This window comes from Primulina eburnea, chromosome 18, assembly GCF_022965805.1.
Source record: "Primulina eburnea isolate SZY01 chromosome 18, ASM2296580v1, whole genome shotgun sequence".
In the NCBI taxonomy this organism is placed as follows: Eukaryota; Viridiplantae; Streptophyta; class Magnoliopsida; order Lamiales; family Gesneriaceae; genus Primulina; species Primulina eburnea.
The window spans coordinates 4,528,481-4,542,934 of NC_133118.1; the positions used below are offsets into that span (position 1 = coordinate 4,528,481).

Here is a 14,454-nt window from a genome sequence, read left to right on the forward strand (position 1 = left end):
TTTCCATTTGGTTTGGACTCAACGAGCATGTTGTGTCGATAGTTTGTTAACATCTTAAAATTCTCATTCTTCTAATAACAATATAAAATGCAAATTTCTTAAATTATATTAACTTATTGATATCTTTTATCTTTGAAATGAATATTATTTTGAAAATAACTATACTTTATTGTATGATGATGAATAATTCAATTTTTCTAAATTTATTGAGTTTATTATAATAAACAATTTATATGTTGGAAGGGTCCATTGAATAAAGAAAATCGATCTGGCCACCCATCCCCCCCCACCCCCTTCTCTAGTATACTGATCTATATATACACCTGCTGTGCTCACTACTCAAACCACACTTGTTCAATACAATATTAGCTCTGTAATGGCGGAAACTGGCGGTGGCTCAGCCGTGGCGGCGAAGATCAGAATGTGTTCGGTGCCGGAGAAATTCCAGCTGCATTTGGCTATGCTAGCCTTGCAGTTCGGATATGCTGGCTTTCACGTGGTGTCTCGAGCTGCACTAAACATGGGCATAAGCAAGATTGTTTTCCCTGTTTACAGGAACATTCTTGCCTTGTTTCTCCTATTGCCCTTCGCTTATTTTCTTGAAAAGTATGTCCGAATCAAATCAATGATTATATATACGTACAATGCAATCGTCCCATTCAATTTTTGAGCAAATATGTAAATTTTGATTGGTTTCTTTGTATCAGGAAAGAGAGGCCACGCCTTACATGGAACTTCGTCGTCCAGTTCTTCCTACTGGCCATTGTTGGGTATGATATTGTTTGTATATTATGGAATGAGTCCCACTCGTAAAATAATCGAATTTTCGAATGTAATTTTTGAATATGATCCGAAAATATTGATTCGATGTACAGGATCACGGCGAATCAAGGATTCTACTTACTGGGATTGGACAACACATCCCCGACTTTTGCTTCTGCGATACAAAACTCAGTCCCGGCCATTACCTTTCTCATGGCTACCATTCTCAGGTAAGTTGGCTACGTAGTTCATACTATTTATATATTTATGTGATATGCTTAAATATTGGAGATTGGAGGCTGCTTTTCCATTTCCATTGTCGTTTCACGGAACAGTTCGTGAGATTTCTATGATGGGGGATTAAATTTCGAATCTGATGTTTGCTTTTCTTGATTTTATATATTTTTTTTTTGGCAGAATAGAAAAGGTTAGATTAGACCGTAAAGATGGGATCTCGAAGGTGGCGGGGACGCTTTTCTGCGTGGCGGGGGCATCAGTGATCACGCTGTACAAAGGTCCCACCATCTACAGCCCCACTCCCCCGTTGCAAGCAACTGCGGCGGAGACGTTGCTGCTGGCTCTGGGCGACGCCAAGGGCAAGAACTGGACTTTGGGGTGCCTCTTCTTGATCGGCCACTGCCTGTCGTGGTCAGGGTGGCTGGTGCTGCAGGCGCCGGTGCTGAAGAAGTACCCGGCGCGGCTGTCGTTCACTTCGTACCAGTGCTTCTTCGGGGTCATCCAGTTTCTTGTCATCGCCGCTTTCGTGGAGAGGGATCCGCAGGCTTGGCTCGTGCATTCCGGCGCCGAGCTTTTCAGTGTTTTCTATGCTGTAAGATCCATCCTCCACATATCTTTTTTGCTTTGAATTTGAAACTTTGATTTCAGAATTATCCAATAGGTTCACACAAATTTAACACAATTTTTTTTTTTAAAAAAAAAAAATTGGTGGGAAAAAATATACAAAATTTTTAATTATATTGTAAACAAAATAAACAAATTATACATCTTAAACAACCAGATTCTATGAGATATATCATGTGGGATTTTGGTGTTAAAACATGCGAGTCCCTAATTTCGGAAAAAAAATTAAGTTATCAGATCAATCTTTAAGACATTTTTTCATGAGTAGGATCGAATTTTCTACGTGGATGGATGTACTTAGAAGTGAGTCTCATTACTCTTTCATCACCCATGTTCTCCAAACACAAAACTAGAACCAAGATTTTATTAATTAAATGTCAACTTACCACTTGCAATGTAAAAGGTCTGGTCTTTGTCCTATTTTAAATATTAATCAATGCTTGGACTCAATTATGATTAACCATTATGTCATGACAATAGTGGACCAAATTGAAGGGATTTTTCAATATTTTTTTTTTAAAAAATATTTGTACAAGATATTCATATGATCATCTGAATTCAAAAGAGGATGACCCAGATGAATATTTTTGTATAAAATTATGCGGACGAGTAATACTCGCGGTGTAACATAGACTGAACATCAAACTTGATGAGCATAGAAAATGAAGTTTTGGGGACAAATATCTGTAATAATTGTAATATATGTTTGTCCAAACCATACAAAACAGTGGTGGGGCTTTAACACATGGTTGGGTGGTTGAGTTTCAAGCATGTGATGTGCCAATTGATGAGTCATTGTTTCCTGCCCCTTTCCCATTCTTTACAATTAAAATTTTTGAAATCTTGAAATAAATGTCAAATTTGTGATTTATATACATAAAAAAAAAGTTTTCAAATCTTTGAATTATTTAATGAATTCAGGCCAATCTTTTTTCACTAACCGCTTTCATTCAGATAGCGATATGAAGTTATAAGCATCTGGACGGCTTGTTATCACCAGTTATATATTTTTTTTTTATATATAAAATGACAAGTAATTAACCTTACAACTGGTGTCGGAGCCAAGATGGTACGATTATTGGGAGGAGGTGTTTTTTGGTAAAGAGTGAATGACGGATCCTACGAATCTAAATACAAAAATCATAGATTAAAAAAAATATTTTATGAAAACATTAATTTTTTAGAATTGCGAAAATTAAATGTTGTTTATTTAATAGAGTTGATTTTTATTTAATAGAGTTTATTTAATAGAGTTGATTGCTCACATGGATTGATGTTGGTTGTTGGTGCAGGGAGTGGTGGCCTCAGGGATCGCATTCGCTGTACAGATATGGTGCATAGATCGCGGCGGGCCAGTGTTCGTGGCCGTGTATCAGCCCGTGCAGACCCTCGTTGTCGCTATCATGGCCTCCGTCATGCTCGGAGAGCAGTTCTACTTGGGCGGGTACATTACACTACATAAGTTTTATGTATATATAATTTTGATATGCTGCACACCAATCGTGCACATTTATTTAAGCATCGATGATGTGACACTTGTATGAGAATAAACATAGAACAATTGTAAATCTAATAGGTGAGTGTGACATCATCGATGTTTACGTAAGTGTGTACAGTGTGCATTATTTACGATAAAAATACACATGAAACCATCATCGGCACAACATGAAAATATATACATATATGTATATATGGGTGTAAAATTGATGAAATCTATAATTGTGATGTACAGGATAATTGGCGCGGCGTTGATTATCACCGGATTATATTTCGTGCTATGGGGAAAATCTGAAGAAAAGAAATATGCTGCAGCGGAGAAGGCAGGGATCCAGTACTCCACGGACCATGATGCCGATGGATCCACAGCGCAGATCACCGAGCCACTACTCCTACCGAAGTCGACGGGAAATGTTTGACTTTTGAAACCCTAACTTCGACTTAAAAAAGAAAAAAATAAATTCCAGATTTGAGTGTGTAACGTTTTAAATTAGGGTTTGCTTTTTTGTTTTAAATGTGTTTTTTTCCTTAATTTAGTGGGTTTTAATTTCGGTTTTGCTTTCTAAGGAAGTGATTATCATGTATTATGTTTTTAACGAGGCAGTTTCGTCGTCCGATCAGATAACGATTTCACTTAAAATTTAAATTAATAGTACTAATTGGATATGCCCACGATTATCTTCAAGTCGCGAACTGAAACCAAAACCGTCTCTCGGAATCGAAAGGCTATTTTACGACTTCGATCCCAAAAACTTAAACCGGAACGGATACTTCCTAAGAATAATAACGAGGCAGCAAGAACCATGTCTAAACATAACCTGATCAATTTATTAATTTTAAGTGATAATAGAGAGTTTGATTTATATTATTAAAATAATCAACTTATATGAATAAAATTTAAAATTTAATCCTTACATATACTTCATTTTAAAATAAAAGATTAAACGATCTCTTTGTAATATAATTATTAAATTATCAGCTTTAATTAACTTGATTATCTAACGATTTGGACCTGTTTTTGTTTTTGTTTTTTGGGATTAGAAACTTAAATTGAGATTGTATACAAGTTGTTCCAAGTCGAACGATCCATATTTAGATTAAAAATTATTACTATTGACATAAAAATAATATTTTTCATTTGTCAAGTCGGATATGAGATATGTCTAAAAAATTTGACTTGTGAGACGATCCCATATCAGTTTTTATGTTATTAGAATCACAACCATCGAGTTCAGAACCGTTGTTTTTTTTTTTTAAAAAAATATACGAGACAATAAAAATTTTAAAAATATTACATATACATTATATTTCATTTATAGTTTTTATAATAATATAAATTAATAGCTCATACAGATTTTTTTAAATGCACCCACACCACACAATAACTTGTTTATATAATTATGATTTGTAAAGATTGGCAAACACAAGTGGGATTTTGCATGATAAGTTCAATCAAATAGAATATTGACAATTTGTCTTACTTTAATAGGAGACTAATCATTGTTGTCTCCAATCAACATTTAAGTGGGTCAGGTTATATTTTAATTAGTAAAAAAAATGTTCTTAATTGATTAAATACATACATATTTTATATAATCTTTAATTCACTTTATAATATAATAAAATTATTAATTTATTGATTAATATCACCCTTCAATTAATAGAACTTAGATGGACTTTATTAATTTACACTCAAAATATACTCCAATACCAAAATCCTAACCTACACTACCATATTTATTTGAGCTCGAGTCGACTCGAGTCAAGCCCAGCTTCGATCAAGAAGCTCGCGTGTGCGACGATCAAGACCATCTTCGATAGCTGGATCAAGCAGCTCGCGCGTGCAACAATCAAGAAGCTCGCGCGTGCAACGATCGTTTTCTTATTTTCTTCGATTTCTGACACGAATAACAAGAAACTATCCACTATATAATACACAACCTTGTAATAGGTAAAGGGATCAGAACTTTCTGTCTGGATACTAAGATTATACTTGGAAACTGGAATTCAGGAGCGTATTGTACACGGTTTCAAAAGGACAACTTACATTCTTGAGAAAACTCAGTCTCACATTACTACTACCTCAATTTCAACTTCGAATCGGGACAAGTATGTTTAGTTGGATGTGGTAGAGCAAGCAGCTTCGACCGATAACTTCTTCAAATGGCCGGGGCATGGATCCATTCCAAAGAAGCTATTCGAAACCGAAAGCTGGCAACTTTGCTTCCCTATGCACATCTGCGGGAAGGTAGATCAATGAAGAACACATAGATATTCGTTTCACAAAATTGAATCTACCTGGCCTGAGTTATGAACGTTAGAATGGAAATAGAAGATTTATGAAGCAAAAAGAGCTTGCCTTCTCGACGAGGGCTAGTGAGTTATTCGCATGGCAAGTTCCTAGTCGAAAATTTCCACAAGTTCCTGTAGGATTTCCGAAACTCGCGAACTTGATTATTGATATAGACTGAGAAGGTGCACATTGGAGGTGAACTTTGGCCTGATGTAGCATTTTAGGAGCAGTGGTGCTCTCTGTTTGGTAATTTGCTACCTCAGGATTGTCTTCGAATGCATCCGCGCACACACTTGATATCGTTCTTTTGACTAGATGTATATTCGATGCATCCCTACCAAGCTCTTCAAACAGAACGATTAGATTTCGTTCCGCCTTCAGCCAAGATCTCGGAACATGATACCTAAAGTCCCAAAACATAAGAATTAGAACACAGTTTTTTCTTAGTAACTAGCAAGTTACTTGTTTTTTTCGTGATAATTACCATCGTTGAGTTGGTTGGCCACAGGCAACTTGGCATTTTTGGGCACGGAATGTACCAACATAGGAGCAAAATGTGCAGTTGCCAGTCGCATTTGCCAACCAATACCTACCGATACTTTGGCCATTGATCCATATTTGACCCTTCCCCATGCTTCCCATGTCCAGGGCTAAAGGCTCGTGTCCGCTTGGTGCATCGAAATAAGCCTGTGAAGTTTCGAAAACGACACATTCACGATTTCTTGTACAATAACTTGTCAAGAAAACAACTCCCTTTGGAATTGATGTTTTTGAATTCACCTTGTACCATATCAAAGGCTGCTGATTTTCGGAGACGATGGATCCTTTTGTCCATTCGATCAAGGAATCACTGTCTGGAGAGACCAGATTCATTTCCTCCCCCTTTAATCCAATCTAATCATGCAAAGTGTAATGATTATTACAGACAAAGACTTGAGGTATATATTCATGGTACGAGTATATAGTTGCCTGTTTCGTCCTTTCGTTACCTTGTGAGACCATGTTTGCCTGGATAAGTCCAATTTTCCTCGATCAAGCCCGTCTAAAATTACTGGCCCCAGAACTCCCACATTCCAATTTTCGAAATGCATCCCATTGTTCTTTAAACATATATATATAGACACACACATACATATTATCCAAAAGGATTCAAACTAATTCGATTTCAGAACAGCCCTTGGAACTTTTAAAGAAACTTACTGGTAGTCCCATAGCTATGCTAAGCAGAGAAATCTTGTTGGTTCCAGCTTGTAGATTCACAGGTCCAGTGAATGTGACTCTTGTATTCTCCATCGACCCATAAACCGATCCTGTAGATATAGCCTAGAATTATATTCGGCGTTGATAACATAACCGGGCGACATAGTTAGTAAAAAGACATGCAATATACATATACAACTTGCAATTCATGAGAAGGTTTCTTGATTACAATTTCAAGAGGAGTTAATTTCATTCCATTCAATCATGAAAAGTTTCCGGTTTATATAAAAGAACCTCATACCTGAGAACTGACCATTAACGAAAACATGCATGGCATGGCCTCTTGAATTTACGGTTAAAACAACCATTTTGGCTCCCAGAAGAAATGATTCTGATGGATCAATATTGAAGCTGCGGATAAGAACATGGAGAAAAAAAGATTAGGAGTCATGTTTGATTTCATAATCCCATGTCGATAATTGATTACTGATTGATTATACTGAATTTATTTCTTTAAAAAAAAGCTGCTAAAAGCGTTGTATTAACTTTCAAAGTACAAATTACAATGGATTACCTAGTACTGTACCACAAATAATCACTGCTATCCCTTGTGATGTTTATTTGCTCTAAAAAACCAGTAGCTGTTATTTTTGAGCCATCTTCTATTGAAGATACGTCTTCACCGAACATCTCCCACGAGTGAAAGCGAGTGTTGGTTGGTAACATCTGAACCCGTGAAGTTTGTGCCTCAACCTTATTGATCACCAGACAATCAGTTAAATCATAGAAAATGAAGAAACATGATTCATTAATTGTGTTGAGTATGATTGCACTCACTTTCGCTGTGTTGAAAACTACATTTCTGCAGTCGGGAAGTATGCTAATCGACCAAGGAGGTAAATTGTAATGTATGTTGTTGAACATCACTTTTACGGTAGATTTAGTATCGAAGTTTGACAGAAACGCTGCACATTTTCCGCCCCCTGGAGAGAATACATGAGCCTGAAATAACGTACTTTTAGTATGTTAAACTATAATATGTCAACAAGAATATGGAGATTTTTTTCTAGTATGATAAATCAAATATCAACTAACTTCGCAGGCGGATCAGAGATACTCATACGGTGATTAAGAATTTTCAAATATAGTAAATGGTAAATTTTATATTTGAATCTCACATAAAATTTGAAGTTTTTGCTTGGGGATCAAGGGGGTTGGTTTCCCTATTCGTCTTCTTTTGGGTCCATGTCATGGCTAACCTGCTGTCGCGTGCCTAATGATGTAATCGCGGGATCTGATGAAACTAAAGAATGTTCACAAAGTCTTATTGCCTTGTGAAGCTCCTTCAAATGTCCATACTTTGGTTCCCTGATCATACCTGTAAAAAATGATTACGGCCTACCGGATATTAATTTTATCTGAAAACATCAACATCGAATCAGGTTCACTGGTTAATATCTCACCATATTCATCGATTGGGGCGTCGTAGTCATAACTTGTAGTAACAAAAGGACCTCCTGCTGAGCGCCCAAAATTTGTGCCTCCGTGAAACTGTCCAAAATTTGCAAGGTTCAGAGCTTGATTCTCATGCCCTTTTTTACTTTCACCTTATCTGAGTCACTAAACTACTAACCATGTAATAGTTGACATATGAGCCACCCTTTTGTACGAAACGAGCAACCGCAAATGCAAGATCTTGGACAGGACGTTGATGAATCGGGCCTCCAAACTTGGTGAACCTGCACGTTTTCATGAAAAAGTATCAGAGTTTTATTCCAGAAAAATAATCAAATAAAAACGAATCATAGATTTATTACCATCCAGTCCAAGCTTCAGTCCACATACTAGGTTTATAAGGTTTGTTGGGAGTAAAGGTGTCGCAGTAAAATCCGTTGCATGCATTTATCTGTTCCGATATCAAGAAGAAAAGTGAGACGAGGTTTCATAGCGAGGTTTAAATAGTTGTTTAAACAATGAAGGCGGCTGGAAGTAGAGGTAAATGGAGAACATACCACAGGATCAGGTGCATTTCTGTCTTTGCACATGATCCATGGAACCCCGGTATTCGAACTAATAGCCATTTTCGCAGCCCAATTCATGTACGCCTCACCAGATGATCCCAGCGCCTGCCTTTGTGTTCCATATTCGTTTTCAATCTATCAAAATAGGAAAGAACACATTTAAAACATGATATCAAAATATAATGATTCTCTTCAAGATTTGATCCATATCATGGTCTAAGCTTCACAGTACAGCAAGAACTTTGCAGCGTAACCATGGTGGAGCGAGTGGTCGGTTTACGGCCTCAACTTCCACTAATTCATAACTATTATCTATAAATAAATTGTTTTCATACCTGAGATAATATAATCGGACCTCCCTGCATTTCAAATAAATTCTCACTACTCATCGTATCAATGATTTTTTGCGTGAACTTTTGCATTGCAGCCTACACTCCACAAAACCAAACACATTAATTAAATTATAAAAATGCATAAATCAATAAATAAACCACAAAAAGTTCAAAAAGGGTCACTCCGTTGAACCGAGTAAGATACAACTCGTGGGCTAATGATCGACAAATCATCGAACATGTATGGAATTCATATATTTCATATGGTGTAACGGATTATCAAATCAGTAAAAGAAGTAACCTTAAAAGGCTCATTATCTGTTCTGAAGCTGATGCCAGGAACATACTTCAACCATACAGGAAATCCTCTGCAAAAATAGAAGCAAAATTGATGGATAAAACAAAACTATATATCAGAAAGTACAACTGAAACATATGAGAAATGTGTCTACATAATTTTTTTTAAAAAAAGTACCCGAAATTCCACTCTGCACATACATAAGGTCCAATGCGGAGATTAACATAGAGCCCAACTTTTTGAACCGTCTTGAAGAATCTTACAACATCGTACCCACCTTCGAAATTGTACTAAAACACGGCCAATAATCACGATAAATGTAAGCCTTACGCATTCGCAAACATATTCACTAAAACTAAAATAGGCATCTTAAACCGGAAACTAACATTGCCAGGGGAAGGCTCGTGCACATTCCAAAACACATATGTGTCAATAGCATTCAATCCTGCTTTCTTAGCCTTCAATATCAGATCCTCCCACATCTGCACAAATCCCACTTTTCTTTTCTCAAAACAGTCGCAAATTTCAGCCGGATTCACTTCGTGTTTTGTGTGTGTACATGAATCGGAAATCAAATATATCTTTTCAACAAAAAAATAGGACAAAAATATATTCCTGTGATCATCAATATCATTCACACTCCCAAGTGATAACGCTTTTATTCATAAATTGGCGAGCACATAACATAAAATAGGCTGCAACTAACATCACTTGTTTAAATTTCGGAAAATTCAACATTATCTTTGAAGTTTTAGCTTTTTTTAAGTAACATTCTTGTGAAAAGGTCTCACGACACTATATATATGAGATGAATCGTCGATCCATACCAACCAACAATGAAAAGTAATAATTTCGACATAAAAATAATATTTTTCACTAAGTCGAGCCAGATCGGATATCCATTTCACAAATTTAAATACACTCACAAGAGTTTTTGTGCATTTTATTTTCGAACACTTTGAAGCAATGATTGTTTGTGCAGTTGGGAAATAAACACTTCCCAGAAACACAGAGACTAAGATAATTCTCAATATGAGCATTTTTTTTATATGCCAAAAGGTCTCTAATGTTTTGATTTATCGTTAAAAATTAATGGAAAGTGCTGCACTACCTAATTCTCGGGTACTACTACAGGCTTCTTCGGAACTAAAACAATTTTGATTCATGAAATGTTTTTTCGATGAATTTAAATCGAACACGAAGATCGGTTCGAAAAAAGGCTGTAAACCCATTACTTTTCACCAAAAAGAACATTAAATTTGTAAAAAAAAAAAAAAAAAGAAGACAAATTCCAAGGAAGAAAGAAAATACATCCGGGGTGCTTCTGGTGTAATGTATAGAACCAGAGAGAAGGATTTTCCTCTGGCCATTGATGATAATGGCCTTCCTGTCATAAGTTACACTGCAACTCACAAGCTGAGAATCCAATACCAACAACACCAAAACGCAGCAGCAGAAAATAAAACTGGGAACTGATTTAGTTCCCATTTAGAAGAAATCTTCACCCTCTTTTCTTGAGAGCAGAATACAATGGGACTCCATGAAATATTTAGAAGATAAAATAAAATAACAAGAAGCGGTGAGTTTTGAAATGATCGATGGTCGTAAGCGGTGGAGGAACAGCTGCCAACTCTGTGCATGTATATATATATATATATATATATATATATATATATATATATATATATATATACTAGTTTTTATAGCCTCAATTTTTGAGGAATTTTCCCGAGTCTTTTATGCAGCATATGGTTTTTTTTTTTTTCATTAAAAACGAAAGATATATTTTTATGTTTGTATAAGGATTTTACTATCAGATGAGAAATTTTTCAGGAGGTTATTGGATATTGATTATGTTAATGGATTTATATATTAATCTGTTAAGCCTAATTTTTTTAATATTTTAGAATATTAACGGTTATGTGATAATTGAATAATTGATGAGAATATTCAAAATAAATATTACTAAAAGATGTTTGAGGATTTTTTTACTTCATATTTAAGAGCTTAGACCACTTTATTTTTTGAAGATATGAAACAATAGAATTTTATTGAATTTATAGAACCATCGATAACAACAATGTAACAAGAGGCTAATTTTTTTAAAAAAAACTAAAAGATATGAATAGAATTATCTTAATTCTCATGGCAAGGAAAAAGCAAATTTTAGTATGCTATATGTAAAATGGATTTACAGATAGGGTAAATGTATTATAAGGCAAAAAAAAAAAAAATCATAGAAATAAGAAATGAAAAACAACTTTTATATATGTAGATTATTATATATAGTACAAACTAAAATTCTAATAGGTAGATACAAACAATTTATAACTAAGCATTTTATATAGCACAAGGAAAGCATTTGCTTATTTATTTAGTGAACAATTGGTTGATGTTGATGCATGCATATTTTTAATATCTAATTCTTTCTCAATATCAGTTGCATATGCTAGCAAAAAGAGAAAGCTTTGCTTCCATTGTAAGTACTCGTCGGAAGATGACCGTCCATACTAGGTTGGAGTAAAATCATTTCATCATAACTTCAACTTTTTTTGAAATAGATAGTTGTAGTAACATTGTCCAGAGTCGATATAAGTACATTATGAGTTGTTTTCCATTAGATTTGATGATGAACAAAAGATATAGCTAATAAAGAGAGTGAAAGTATGTTAAAATAATTAACTAACTTTGAAGCAATAAATAAGATAAGTAGATATTTATATATGGCAAAAGATGTGGTTTTTTTAGATGCGTCATTAACAACTATTGATGCGTGTTGGATTAAAAGCCATTATTTTCAATAAAAAAGAAAGGCTAGTCATCACATGGTTTATTTTTGACATTTGAAATGTTGAACCAAGCTTAGTCATCATTTTTCTGTGTTGTGTGTCAAAAAAATGAACATTGTTACAAACAATAAAACAATTTTCAAATCGGAAGGAATTCAAAATTTTTTTTGCCGAGCAAGAGTTTGTACTGTATATCATAGGGCAAAACGAAACATATAAAATAACATTTGGTTGATAAAAAAAGTGAGATAAGATATAGCTAATTTGTTTGAGAATTGAAAATTTTAAAATTTCAGTAGGAAAAAACGAAGTTTAATGAAAGAAATAAATATAGTATATGAAGTAATACTTGAAAAAAGACAATAGGGAAATCGATTTCAACATTTAAATGAATAACTTTAATCAATTAATTTATGTGGATAGTTTTAACTATATGGTTCATGATGATGTTCATTATTGTTCTAATTTTATATGTTTTCATATTATTTAGTAGAGTTTTTAACATATTCGTACAACCATAAGAAAAATTGAGGTAGCAAAGGTTGTGTTGAAGATAACTTGTCATTTAAGAAAATTGGATGGCAAAAAAGCAACAATACACATCAGATAAGTACAACGAGAAATTAAAATTGCTTAATGCAATTCAGAGTGCTCAGCCTTCCTTTTTTTTGTTATTAGTCAAGTGCTAGCGCTCTTGGAATTGAACTGAAGATAATTTGTCATTTAAGAGAATTGGATGGCAAAAATGCAACAGTACACATCAGATAAGTACAGCAAGAAATTATAATTTCTTAATACAATTCAGAGTGCTCAGCCTTCAAGTGGAAATGAATGGATCAGTGGGGGCTACAAAACTGGTGTAAAGCCAGATATATAAGGAACCTTTTTTCTCTAGGTTTCTCCATCATTTATGTGTGTGAGAATATCTTACAAATGAACTTTCTGAAAGGGGATCGATTAAGGTGCCCGTATGCGCAACGGGAGTTTCAAAAAAAAAATATTTTGTAGCAAGAAAATCGAACACCTTAAACCTATAATGTGTAGCAAATACGGAAAACACAATATGACATTCATAGGGTGTTTTAAAGAAATATACCTAGCAATTTCTCAAGATTAATGTTAACTCAAACTTAGTTGTCAAACAACTAAGCTCTTCAAAAGATGACCCAATCTACAAGCTTCTCTTGAGCACATCTTGCTCAAAATCAAGCCCACCTTACACTTGACTAGAAAATGTAAGGCTTTTTCTTTGAGAAGTTTGCTATCAAATCATCATATGAAGAAGCAAAAAATTTTAAGAAAAAGGGAGAGAAAATTTCGGCCAAGGTGAGATGGAGAGGGAGCGGGAAGCTTTTTCTTGGTTGAGGATAAAGTGATAAAGTGCATGAGCATACCATGCAATGTTTAATTAAAAAGTGCATTCAACCCTCGACCTCCCTAGCATGCTTTTCACTTGGGCTTGTAACAATTACAAGGTCCATGGACTTTTATTTAAATGTCCCAAATACATTTGAGACCATTTAAACTTTACTTGATTTTACTCAAGCCCACTATTTTAATAATTATTTTTAGATCCAATGTTATTTAATTAATTCAACACTTGAATTAATTTAATTATTTGGACTCTACTAGGCCCACTAGTGTTGAATTCATTCAACACTTGAATAATTTAATTTAGTTCATAATAATGTTTATGAAAATCACAATTTTCAAATACATTATTTGTTTGGCCAACTTTTAATTTAAGAACACCTCCTCAAATTAAAAGTTACATTCTCCTTATAGAAGTAGTACTTCTATTTTTTCTTACGCTTATAAACTCTTTATAAGCCGTTCAACACATTGAACCATTTTACTTCTCAACGGGATCTAAAAAGCTAGTACTTGTGTGGCCCTCGATGGTTCATTGATACAACTAGCCGTGGGTTCACATCTCCATGTGATTCGGACTAAACATGTCCTTATATGAGCATACCCCAATTGCTCCATTCTTAATTATCAACTCCTTGATAACAAGAACGTCAGAACTCAAGTCTGATAGTACCCAACCAATCATGTTAAACGCCTAGCAGCATCGGTTACATGATTCCCTAGGAATCAAATGATAGTGCCTGCAAGAACCATTCAATTATGGTTAGCGTACAGTACAGTCCCTTCAACTCATATATCCCAACCGATTCGACAACTATTGGTATATCGAGAGCTGTCAAAGAATCGATATTATGTGTCATGTCTTAGTTGCATCGATGATGTAATATATGAAACCCCTTTCATAATTACTCCATACTCTGATCAGAGATTGCAAACTACATACACATAGGATATCCATACCCGAAGGTAAGCGGTGAATCTCCGACTACAATGCATCGACTCCTATATGTTTCGACAAAGCACCCAACCT

General features: G+C 34.7%; 2 protein-coding genes across 2 annotated transcripts; one reads left to right on the forward strand and one right to left on the reverse strand.

The window, feature by feature from the left end:
- The first annotated feature begins 333 nt into the window (after nt 1–333).
- On the forward strand, nt 334–3,766 carry LOC140819696 (protein WALLS ARE THIN 1-like). The gene is made up of 6 exons (XM_073179872.1): nt 334–606; nt 708–770; nt 876–992; nt 1,180–1,591; nt 2,916–3,067; nt 3,356–3,766. The coding sequence occupies exons 1-6, from the start codon at nt 377–379 to the stop codon at nt 3,537–3,539; spliced, it is 1,158 nt and encodes a 385-aa protein (XP_073035973.1). The 5' UTR covers nt 334–376; the 3' UTR covers nt 3,540–3,766.
- A 1,130-nt stretch (nt 3,767–4,896) lies between these two features.
- LOC140819444 (beta-galactosidase 3-like) lies at nt 4,897–10,902 on the reverse strand. The gene is made up of 19 exons (XM_073179537.1): nt 10,576–10,902; nt 9,651–9,746; nt 9,442–9,554; nt 9,268–9,334; nt 8,970–9,062; nt 8,626–8,769; nt 8,431–8,519; nt 8,247–8,352; nt 8,077–8,164; nt 7,873–7,991; nt 7,451–7,615; nt 7,188–7,366; nt 6,915–7,024; nt 6,614–6,723; nt 6,403–6,513; nt 6,194–6,307; nt 5,898–6,100; nt 5,480–5,816; nt 4,897–5,358 (listed from the first exon to the last, which is right to left on the reverse strand). Exons 1-19 carry the CDS (start codon nt 10,750–10,752, stop codon nt 5,236–5,238), a joined length of 2,544 nt encoding a protein of 847 aa, XP_073035638.1. The 5' UTR covers nt 10,753–10,902; the 3' UTR covers nt 4,897–5,235.
- Nucleotides 10,903–14,454: the final 3,552 nt, after the last annotated feature.